At 43.4% G+C, this 12,337-nt stretch overlaps 1 protein-coding gene across 1 annotated transcript; it reads left to right on the top strand.

Annotated features, from left to right (window-relative positions):
• The first annotated feature begins 5,469 nt into the window (after window positions 1-5,469).
• LOC138300141 (myb-related transcription factor, partner of profilin-like) lies at window positions 5,470-8,868 on the top strand. The gene is made up of 2 exons (XM_069239125.1): window positions 5,470-5,956; window positions 8,423-8,868. The coding sequence occupies exons 1-2, from the start codon at window positions 5,470-5,472 to the stop codon at window positions 8,866-8,868; spliced, it is 933 nt and encodes a 310-aa protein (XP_069095226.1).
• The last annotated feature ends 3,469 nt before the right edge of the window (window positions 8,869-12,337 follow it).

The raw sequence follows: 12,337 nt of genomic DNA, 5'->3' as shown, positions 1-12,337 counted from the left end.
TGCAATCCCCTGCAAGAAGAAAAAAATCATCATTATAATGCAAACATTGTTTAGTAACATTAGGCCAAAAAAGTTAATCTGAATGATTAGGACCATAAATATTACCAATGGTCATTATAATCTCATTAATACTTAGCTTCACAAAGAGCCATCTTCCATCGGAATCCGAGTCTTGAGAAATAACATTAACTGATAATGTTTTATGGCAGAGCACAATCACACCATTTTTCTTTGTAGATGTAGGAGAAGTAAAAACATTGCCCACCCAACCTCTTTTAAGTTTCAGTGCTTCAGGGTCCGTCTGATGGGTCTCTTGTAAAAGAACCAAGTCTGGATTATATTCAGCTAAATGGGATAACATTCTCTGCCTTTTTATTGGGTTAATAAACCCTTTGACATTCCAAGAAATAACTCTGAATTTTTATGTCACATAATCATATATATACACGAAAGGTCTTGTACCATAAAAAACTGAAAATACAGATAAGGGACAGGAAAACAAAAAAAACAAAGGCAGAGAAGAATGAAGCAAAAAATGAAATTGGGTCACTCCCTTCAGGACCCTCCAGTAATCCATAAAGGTGAAGATTATTGCGCCTGTTTCTGTTTTCCAAATCCTCCGCAAGTTTCTTCAAAGTTGCCACTTCCTTCTCAAAACTAGTAATTTTATTTGTTTCATCTTGCACGTCACTGACTCTTTGCTCCAAAACAGAGACACTCACTTCCATTTGAGACCACTTAGTATCAAGATTTTGCATCAGAGAATTAGTTTCTTCAATAAAAGGATGCAGTGCACGTATTTCGGCAAGCACAAGTTCAAGAGAGATCGGAGAGGGAGATTTTACTGGTGAAGGTGGGTCTTGTTTGACCCTCTTATGAGTAGTTGTAGAAATATTCTGAGAGACTTTAGGCGAAGAAGAAGATGAGGAAGACATCTTTGACTTGGTAGAAGAAGACGCTGCAGCAGAAGTATCCAATTGTAAAAACTACGAAAGTTTGTCAGTTGAAGAGAACTGATGTGACAGAGATTTAATTTTCTTTAGTTTGCCCATATAAAAATAAAAGCCTTCAATAAGGAAGCGAGTGACACAGGAGCTCCAAATATATATTGATGAGGCAGCAAAAATAAATTACATGGCTTGCGCAAAAACTGCGAGCGAAGCCATCGCAGATTCAAAGATCAAAGAAATAAGTACATCGTATTGGTGAGCAATAATTATTCAAGTTGGCCACTCTTGTGAGGAGAAATGTGAAAACATATTTTAAAATTCAAGAAAATAAGCTAGGTGGCATTTAAAACATAAAAAATGCTCACCAAAACATCCAACAGGCTAATATGTGCACATCGCCATGAAAACTGAAGAAAAAACGGATCCGGCTCCTAAAATGCGTCCGACAGTGCGCAGAACTCTGTTGTCAGGCAGCCATCTTAGCTGGCAGCTCACGTGCCTCCGGACTAGTGGATTTTTAAACAAGGAGGCCCCAGGTCAGAAGCAGACTGCAGAGAAAACACAGTTATGAAAAGAACTAATAATACAAAAATGACACCTAGAGCTCTTAGGTTTCCAGGAATGTCAAAGGGCAGGTAAAGCAATTAGAAAAATATGGCATAGTTAATTTCCTTTACCTGTTTGATCTGTTTAGTTACATTAGGTTGCGTTGCTAGTGTGTTTATGGGTGTTGTATGTCAGTGTATTGTTAGCCTTCTGACATGAATAATTTGTACTAAATATCCTTTACAATTATATCTGCCCATTTTGTGTTGACTTTCTATGTTGAATCCATTGGTGCAATATTTTTGTAAACAATATTTAGGGCACAATATTCCTTTCAGACGATATTTTGGTTACAATATTCAACTAACATACGCTTATGGGTTCAATGCTTGTCAACAACTGTGACATTGCTTTGATTGTGTGATTTAAGCTTCAAATTCATATGCATACCAATGCCAATTTTATAATGTGTTACATCTAGTTTCACCAGTCCAAAGCATCCATGCCCCATGGATTTTGATGGGAACCTAAACCTAGTAGTTGATTAATAGTGTTGGCCAGTGATTTTATCTGTCATTGTTTTGAAAAGGCAGAGGAGGATTATCATTTTATGATCTGTGATGAGATATATGGGAGTACCCTAGTTGCTGTTACAAGTCAAAGCATAAAGTAAGGAGTAGAAGGCTAATGGAACAGCAGCTTCCCTCAGAGCTTAGGGGCCCGACCGACCATTTCACTGGGGTTTGGCTAGTCAAGATATACCCTCCTTCAGCAGTGAGAAGGGATACTATTGTTAAGTCCATTTTTGTCAAAGGTACTTTTTTAGATGAGTAGATAGTTCTAAAAGAATGAATATTTTTCACAGTGATAATTTGCTGCAAGTGACAAAGTTACAATTGCCTAGATGTACTTACTTTACAACACTTAGGCCCTCATTACAACCCTGGCGGTCAAAGACCGCCAGGGCTGTTCTTTCGGAAGAACCGCCAACAGGCTGGCGGTGCTTTCCTGGGAATTATGACCACGGCGGTTTCCTGCCACTTTGGTCTCAGCGGTTATAATCTCCCAGGGCAGCGTTGCCCAGGGGATTACGAGTCCCCCTCCCGCCAGCCTTTTCCTGGCGGTATGAATCGCCATGAAAAGGCTGGCGGAATGGGTAGTCGCAGGGCCCCCTGCCACGGCCCCATAGAGCTTTTCTCTGTCTGCTATGCAGACAGTGAAAAGCTTGATGGGTGCAACTGCACACGTCGCACCGCCGCAACACCGACGGCTCCATTTGGAGCCGGTTCCCGTGTTGCGGCTGAGATCCCCACTGGGCCGGCGGGCGGAAACCAGGTTTCCGCCCGCCGGCCCAGTGGGGATCTCCAAATGGCCTCCGTGGGAGTGTGGCTGCATTGGTGGCCGCCCGGCAGTTTCAACTTGGCGGGCGGCGGTTGCCGTCCGCTAATGTTGAAATGAGGACCTTAATTGGTGAATTATCTCGAGGCAGGGCCGGACTGGGAACCCAAGGCAGCCAAGGCAATTTTTTGTCATGCCAGCCCCTGGGTTGAGGGGGGGAGGAAGTGAGAATCACTGCTTCTGCTGTTACTGGGGCCTGAGTTTGCAGTTACTGGGGGCTGAGTTTGCAGTACTGAAAAAAACTGGCCCCCACCGCTTCAAAACCGGCCCCCACCCTTTCAGCCCGCAGGGAAAATGTCTGATGCATGGTAAGGCCAGTCTGGCCTGTCTTGAGTCACTGAAGAAATTGAGTTCTTTTTTTATTTAAAATCAATTTATGCTTACTTTTGCAGATTTAATTTTTTGCAATTTATTGACCGAGATTCTGCTTCCGATGGACAGGGGAAATACCTTACGCAGCTGAAATAAAACTTTAACCGTGTTACCTAAAGGTAAAAGACTAAGGTCATATAGATCCAAAATGTTTTATGTCATCCTGATTCAGGGGTATCCCTTTGGGTTTTAATTTTAATTTAAGCATAGACGTGGAGTAAAGATCTGTGCCCTGATGTTAACCAAGATCTCACTGCTTGAAGTATTAGTTTTGTATCCTCCAACAACTTTTCATTTAATGCAAGTGTATGCTCTAAGTTTGCTACCTCTGTTTCCAAAATACAAAGACATATCATTTGCATATAGACTCTATGAGAGAATGTGTATTTACTGACAAGCTAGTATGAAAACATTTTGGTCTTGGCAAATTAAATCAATGGATTGACTTGTTACCTGATTTTCTATTGCTTTTGCCAATATTTTATAGCCTGAGTGAAATAGTCTTTTAGAACTTGAATAGCTTGCTAAATTCCCTTGTTTTAAAACCTTTACCGAAATCGCTGAATGGTATGATAACTAAACTGTATCTCTTTCTAAAAGTACTTTAAGAGTTTCATAACCTCAGAAAAGTTCTTATATCATTCAGTTGTAAATTCGTCAACCCTGAAAGTTGCAAGTAAGAAGCATTTCTTTAACTGCCTCAATGCCATACTCTGTGAATGGAACCGTAAGATTTTCTGTGGCCCTGCTGGGAGCCCGAGGGATATCTAGACTATCTAAAATAAGGATATTAATGAGGCCTGCTGAGTTGGGCCCTCCTGATAAATCCTTTGATATTGAAAGAGGAAAGCCCTGCATATGGCATATATGCGTGTCACTACTGAACCTGAATCAGGAACTAAATTATGGGCATAATCCTCATCCTTATTTCTAACTCCAAATAATGTTCTCTTAGTTTCCTTTCGGTGTCTATCCATCTGTGGAACTAGATAACAGTGTCATCCCCACTGAGGTCTACATCTGATATCCTTATTTGAGCTTTCAAGAGGTAGGTTTCCTTCTTGTTTAGTTAAAGGTTAGAAATGCAATACGATAGACTAATGTTGTGAAAAGGGTCTCTGAATACCTCTCAGACATGCTTCTTGGGTGGCAATAATGTCATTTGTTTCAGAAAAAAAGGATTTTGTTTTTGGTACTGCTTATGAACCTGTCATTCACGACCAAGAACTGATCAAAAGCCGATCTAATGGGCATCTGTGTTAACACTGGAATGTTATTTGTTAAATGAACTGCTGAATGATCTGAAAAACAGCACGGAATATGCCTGGCTATACTAACTATTGTAGTTGTTGGCCCATGATAGTAATCTAGCCCTGAAGTGCTACCATATCACACTAAAAACTCATATACTGTCAAAAAGAAGTCATATGGCATAACTCATTAAGAAAGGAATGAGAAAGGTGCCACAGGAGAAAATAGAGAAACCTCTGAAGATGAACCCACCTATAACTCCGAGAGAGGTCAGAATGTTCCTGGGACTGGTTGGATACTGTAGACGGTGGATACCAAACTTTTCCTTAGTAGCCAAGCGTTTACTGAGGCTGATGCACAAAAATGTGCCTGATCTGCATCCATGGGACAATGATTGCTTGAGAACATTCCTAGAGCTGAACTTTTCTGTCGTTCTCCAGCACTAGAAATGCCTGATTACAGTAAAATGTTAACATTGTTTTGCAGTGAGATGGAAGGCTGTGCTCTCTCAGTGCTTGTGACCTGTGGTATATTTTTCAGCCACTCTTGTTGCCACAGAACTGCTCAGCAACCGGTAGTTAGTGTAAGTATTGAGAAATGTGAGAGGCTAGTGATGGAATATTGTCTTAGATGTAAGAAAAATGATGCACAACTGCGTTAGTGCAGTTGTGCGTCAAAAAAATGAACGCCGGCTAATAACATTTTCTTGCATCATCCGTGCGCTGTATTTAGAAAATGACGCAGCACGGCGCTAAGGAAAGGTTAATGTAAAAAAAAATTAGGCTAACCTTTGTGACACATCGTAAGGAAAAACTACACTAATGCTGCAAAAGTGGCGTTAGCATAGTTAACTGCACATTTTGTTATGCTCATCACGATAGCGCCACATTTTGCAGCATTAGTGTCAGAAAGAAAGCCAGTGATAAAGAAAAAAGAAAAACAAGGACCCAAGATGGAGAATGCAGGACAGGAGACACCCCATAGAGATCCCAATCAAACCAGTACAAACCAGGACGGACCAGCAAAACCCCAGGGGAAGGAGCAAAGTAAGCGTAAGTGTTGCTTCAGTGAGGAGAAAAATGACATCTTGGTCAGAGAGGTGACGGAGCACCAACACCAGCTCTTTGTCATCTCCAAATTGTCAATAAGTAGGAAGGAGGCCGTATGTCAGTCAATCTTCAATAAAGTCAACAGTGTGACAATGTTGAAGAGGTCTGGCACAGATTGTAAGACCTGCTGGCACAATTGCAAGGGCAGAAGTAAAGAGAAATTGTCCAGGAACCAAAAGGCAGAACTGCAGACTGTAGGTGAAAGTCCCGCACCTCAGGAGGACCTGAATGAGCTGAAGGATATGGTGACAGTGATCATCGCAGAGGAGCTGGTTACCGGAGTCGCAGAACAGGACAGCGCAGACTTTCAAGACCTGCCACAAATGCAGGGTAAGTTGCAGTGGGGGGCAAACTTAAAACTAACAAATGACCGAAGGGGGAGGCACATAGGACACACTGAATGCATGCAAAAGGCTTGCATCGGGACACAATATGTTCCAAACACTTCCAATGCGCGCGCACCTTACCTCCTATATGCACAGACCACTACCCAACCCTCATGTCAATCCCTATAACCTAGCAACTGAACCACCTACTCATGTGTAACACTCATTGGGCAACATGTACAATGCTTGTTGCACAGGGTGGGCCAACAGGAACTGAAAGACACCTCCATGCTCCAAAAGTGATCAGGCACAACATATGGGGCATGTCTGTGATCATCATCTATGCTGCTGTACAAGTAGCTTCTATGTCACCAAGTAGCAAGTTTGCCCGTGTAGTGGGAATGGTAAGTGTTATCCACAAAGGGACACTTTGATACATAACATCAGCTACAAGGGGTCTCACTGTTTCGCTAGGTGCACATATTGCTGCAACATTAGCATCATATCGTAACATGCCAATGTGGACTCAAGCCGCCCATTCCTCTTGTGCTACCTTAAAGTCACACAATGCATGCATAGATCCACCTTATACATCGTCGCACCACAATATGGCTGTGCCATATTTGATGTTTGCAAGGAAATATGTCTTACACATGGAAGGAAGAACAAATGGGGAGACATCCCATAAATATTGCACTGTGCTAACTGTAAACGTAATTTGTGAAGCCTGCCAAAGGCATATGTGAAAGTGATGCAATCATTCTAAGCAATGGACCTCCCTGTGCTTTGCTGCACTAGTTACATCATATATGGTGCCAATGCAGTAAAGCAACACAATAGTGAATACAATTATGAGGCTAGTGGGGAAATGTCCAACATGGTGACCAGTAATGCAATACGGTGGTCCCATGGTGTTGTTGGCTAGGGCAAGTGCGCTGCTAGGAAAATGGTGGTCTGGGATCAATGTACCAAATACACAGAATGTTTGCCCTATGTGTGATGCACAATGCAACACACAATGAACAGCTAAATGTTTTGGGAGAACAAACTTGTAACACCCACCTGCCACTCACACACCTCTCTTGAGTTCCTGGACTACACTGAACCAAATACAGATGTGCAGTATTTGTTAAGGCATCAGCAGCTGGGTGGGTCACACATGTGCATGGGAAGATCCCAAATATACACATGGAATGCCTACTACATGCAGTGTGAGGGGGGAAATAAGATTTAGGGCAGGATAAGGTATGCTAGGTGCCTTACATTGGCATGGCACTTATGTGCTATTACTATCCACCACTGGAGTGTACGGTAACAAAAAGATGCATTGGTAGAGCACTATGATGTCTGTGTCAGGTTTTTGTGTCACATATGTACCCATTTATGAAGAAACACAGTGCAACTGCTCCGCTTGCTGTGCTGCATCATTTCAAATGTGCAGTAATGTGTAGTTTTCACAGATAGTCAATGCATCCCTTTATTAACACTGTGTATGTCACAACATATGACCGACAATTCCAACTTTGCCACACAAACTGCGTGGTGTAAGGGTGTCCATCTTGCTGGTCCTATTGCGCATGTGCAGGAAGGTACACATCCTGAACATTCAAGTAACAGGAATGCTCTCTGCCACTTATAATGATTGATGATGATTTCAACACACAAAGTAGTCCACAATAGGATTACAACAATGACAGTCACCAGTACTACGACTACCATGCCACCTCTGATGCCACCTCTGATGTGGTGTCCAAAATGATGCATCCACACATCAACAAGCCTCAAAATGTGTAATGTCCTCATGCCACCTCACGTGTGTTGTCTGAGTGATAGAAATGGGTGGGCTTTTCACTTGCAACCCTGTATCCACTTTGAGTCATGTATCCAGTATCCTGCACCGCCCAACGTAACGATGGACCACCATGTGTGTATGTGAACAAACAGGAAGTTCTACCTTCCAGCAAAACAACACTCATTTCAGCGATGAAGGCATCCTTGCAGCTTTTCAACAAGGAAACCTGCAATGCATGGATGAGTGTTGTTCTGCAAGAAGGAGAAATTCCTGTTTGCACACATACACAAGAGGTGGCTGAATCTCACAATGGGGTTGCAGGATGCTGGACACATGACTCAAAGTGGCTACAAATATGCATGTTGACAGCTCAGACCCTTTCATCACTCCAACAACACACTTAGGATGGCAGAGGAGTCAGCGACTCACTCAAATATCTCTAAAAACAAATGCTAAATATTCTTTACATCTCAATTTGTGCATGGGGAATGTGGACTGGCAGACTGTGCAAATGGTGACTCAATTGAAACGATGCTCAGGTGGCACACTATGCCACTAGGAGTCCATAAATGTGTGCCTTGATGTGTGGGTCTGTCCCATGTCACAAAGCCACCAGTAGCAAGTAAATGATGACTCATGTCAACAGTCCGAAATTGACCTTTCATTATCCCATTGCAGAGGATGAAGCCTTAGCTCCTGCGGAGCTGCCTGTCCTGGATTGTTCTGATGATGTGGATGACCAACTGCCGACCATCGATGCTGAGACTCTCCAGGAAGTCCTGTGTTCCTTCCAGACATCATCTCTAGTCACTGGGAGGACGCACAGCGTTACAGGGTCTCCACATGAACCACCCAACAATCAACACACTGCACTGACCAGTCCAGCCATAGCCCTGGACTCTGAGGACCCAGACATTACTTTTCAGAGGACAACGTTAGGAGTCCAGTGGGAGCTAGCACAGCAGGTGCGGGTGGGTATGGAGACCATGGCAGGAAGCCTAGAGGGAGTGCAAAGGCACCCACTCTCCTCTACATGGACTCGAGCAGTCCTTGGCCCACATAGCTGCTGTCCTGAGGCAGAGGCTGGAATAATTGCCCTCCCAAAGTGGCAGCAGCATGATTGACAACCGGTTGGGGAGCATCCAAAATATCCTGGAAACCATGCAGCAGGATCTGGCCTCTCTCATTGAAAACATGGCTGCCTACCACCATGATGTAGCTGATGTGTTGCGAAACCAGCAGTTCCTCCTTGCTGAAGTGATGCCTTTCACTTTCCCACAAATGGAAGCTGCAGGGATCTTTGCTTCCACATCTCTATCTCCTGATGTGTGTGCCCTCTCAACTTCAACATCAGCACCCATGGCACAGGAGACACCACACACATCAGAGGATGAAGATGTGGAAGGAACAACATTCACCAGAAAAATCACCCGGTAGCTACAGTATGTGCCACATGGACAGTATCTCTTTAGTTCTGTGCTTAAGATCATGCCAGTGAAGTGACAGCTGCCAACTTGCCCTCTTCACTCTACCACTGTTGACTTATCATGCCTGAAATGTCATAGTCTCAATTCCTACCTATTGTCAAATTGGACACCTTCTCACCAATGCTCACCTCTCCTACACATGTCTCATGACATGCCCCTCACACCTGGACTCTGACTAGACATTCAATGGCTTGGGATCTCTCATGGGGTCAGTGAACTGTACACTGTAGATCATCTGGTACAAAACCTTCACATGGAAATAAATTAGCATAATCACATAAGTACTGTATTTTGCTGTGATCCATCAAATGTTTCAAATGTATGCATTGTGTGAAGCTAGGACAATGACCACAGAACAAAAGGACGTGTGGCTTTCTGTCTGACACAAAGCCACACACATAGATCCAAAAGTGATTAAAGTGATTGATATCATTGTGGACTATGATAAAATGTCTGACTCTTCCAAGCATGTGATAAACAGCTACCATGCAAGTTCACATATGGCATGTGTGGTTCAGAACACAAGTGTCTGTGGCAGTTGGTGGTGGCTGTTGCTGGGAAGCCGGTGTGGTATGGGCCGTGGATGTGGAGGGGGTGGAACCTGCTGAGGCACCACGACCCTCTGTGTTGAGGTCACACTCCCCCAATGGAAACACCTGCCACGACCCCAATGACTTCTCCCTTCTGTATGTTTTGCCCATCTTGCAGTAAACTCTCTGGACCTCACAGATGTGCCTGAACCACTCTGCCAGCTTTTCAAAGGCACTCTTCTGTGCTGGGTTCATTGTGGCTGCTAAAACATGAGGAGAACATGCTATCAAAAACTGTGTTGGGTAGAGGAAGAACAAGCATGCAATGGAAACAGCTTCTTCAGATGACACATGTTGTCCACCAGACATTCTAAAACAAGGGCAAGACCCCGCTATACTAATCTGCCTCCCAAGCATCTACGATATATTGTTCATGACTCAGGGATAACGGCAATCCAATGTTGCACACTATCTGTTTACAAGCTTGATACATCTCCTAAGTACCAGATAAATACTCACCATTCACATCTCATACACATGTGATATGACCATGCTCACTCGCAATCATCATGATGGTTAGATCATGTAGGTTCTTCAGCACAAACCTTGTTTGCCACAATCCATAGTCATATCACACATTCATCTGGAGAAGTGCTGACTGTTGGTCTTCTCAAAAAGCTCCTTGCACAGCCGGTGCCACACTTCATTTCTGAAGATTAATGAAGCACTGGTGGTGCAAGTGTCTCATTGATAAGCCCCCTGGAGACCTCAACACATGTACATAAATTGTACCATTTCCAGAGTAAATGTGTACAAAGAGTGGCACACAGAGTAGTAACATGTGCTATGACTAATATGTTGTCAACATCCATACATTTCTGAAAGCCCGCACCTCTGACACATATCTTGACTGACATGACTGTGTTTGTGTGCATAATAACCTTTTACAAATACTCACTAATCCATTGCAGCACACAGTGGCACCTGTGCATCATTCAACTCATTCCACATCCTCAACATACCATCAGACATGATGTTGATACTCAAGGATAGATGATGGTGTCTTAATTGACACGCGTACCAATTCAACATGGTATTGCACACATCATACTCTCTCACACACAACCCTTGATCTACACATGTGACATACAAGGTGACACTTACTGGCTGCATTGGGGTCTTCAAAACTGGAAACCTCCCCAATAGTGGAGGGTGGAGGCCAACCTGCAAGATATGACAGTAAGACATAGCTGTATGATTGTTGAACAAAGAAAAGCGTAGACAACTGCTACACATTCCACTTGTTTAGCTGAGTGACCTAGTCAACTTAGTTTTAGGAGTGACCAACTGACATCTAGAACATGTTAGTCAGACAGACATAGTTAGCCCACACAAACATTTACAGATATGGGATTCACCCATACATACATGTCTCACACACATACATTACAATTTTCTTGGGGACAGGATACTGTCAATTGACAGAAGCTTAGTACTTTGTAGTATATCTATGTGAAAATGGAGCAAGCACTCAGATGTTTTTTTCAACCCCCTACTACCACCACATAACTCCACCATTTGTGTGCCGTATTTGACATATGGCTCACCAAGGCCCATGTTAGGACACTCATATTGTAAACTATGACATCATTTTGGAACTTGGCATGCTTTGCGCTATACATGAAGGTGCCAAACATGCTAAGTGAAAATAGGCATATTGAAAACAATGGGGTTGTCATTTAACCAACCTGCCTTAGGCATCCATTCAGGTTCATAGTTGTCTCCATCAGCCACATTACCTTCAAAAACTATGACACTCATGTTTCAGTAGGAGCCAGTAAGTCCTTCTTACATTTGTGTCCTTGTTGTGTCACTCTGCCCTTACATGACTCAAGGAACACACACACACCAATACTCCAGCGTCATGTTTGTCATCACTTAAACATTACTTTACAAATTTCCACAATTGTGAAGCTCATGATGGACATGTACATTTGCGCATGGGGAACAGGAACCCTTGCACCATTGCACATGTGTGTTCCATTCCCGGCATTTCAATATGTAAATGCTGTACACAAGGTACAAAGAGAGGAATGTGCAAATTGTCTGCAACGGGTGCTTTGCTGACCTCTCATGAATGCAGGTTGGTTGAGACACAAAACTTGCTGTACTCACCTTTGTCATTACATGCTGCAGTAATCCTTATATCCTACTGTCATGCATATGCAAATAAGGATGTTGCTATGTAGAAGGGGTACTTACCAATAGGTCCGCCGACCCGAATCACCAGTGATCCCGGAGATCCCTTCCACGGTCAATGAGGTCTGTCCAGCAGTGCTTCAACTGGTGGTCCTTGCACTCCACCGAGAAGATGCGTCAAAGTTGGTAGAGCCCCTTACTCCAGGGCAGCTTCCTTGCCTCATTTGGGTAGCCCATAATCACACAGACACCCATTGCCATCATGTTGGGGAGGTAGTGGCACACCAACCATATGAACTCTCCAAGTTCATCCCCATTCATCCTCTGTGCCCATCCCTGGCATCTTGCAGGTTCCCTCCATTGCAAACTAATTAACC

This window comes from Pleurodeles waltl, chromosome 1_1 (assembly GCF_031143425.1).
Source record: "Pleurodeles waltl isolate 20211129_DDA chromosome 1_1, aPleWal1.hap1.20221129, whole genome shotgun sequence".
Classification (NCBI taxonomy): domain Eukaryota; kingdom Metazoa; phylum Chordata; class Amphibia; order Caudata; family Salamandridae; genus Pleurodeles; species Pleurodeles waltl.
The sequence above is the reverse complement of the archived record's forward strand: the minus strand, read 5'-3'. Positions and strand labels throughout refer to the sequence as shown.

Excerpts from the sequence above, each read along its gene's own strand:
- LOC138300141 (XM_069239125.1), top strand. The coding sequence starts at position 5,470 with ATGGAGAATGCAGGACAGGAGACACCCCATAGAGATCCCAATCAAACC. Across the intron at positions 5,957-8,422 it reads AGACCTGCCACAAATGCAGG|AGGATGAAGCCTTAGCTCCT; the intron begins GTAAGTTGCAGT and ends ATCCCATTGCAG.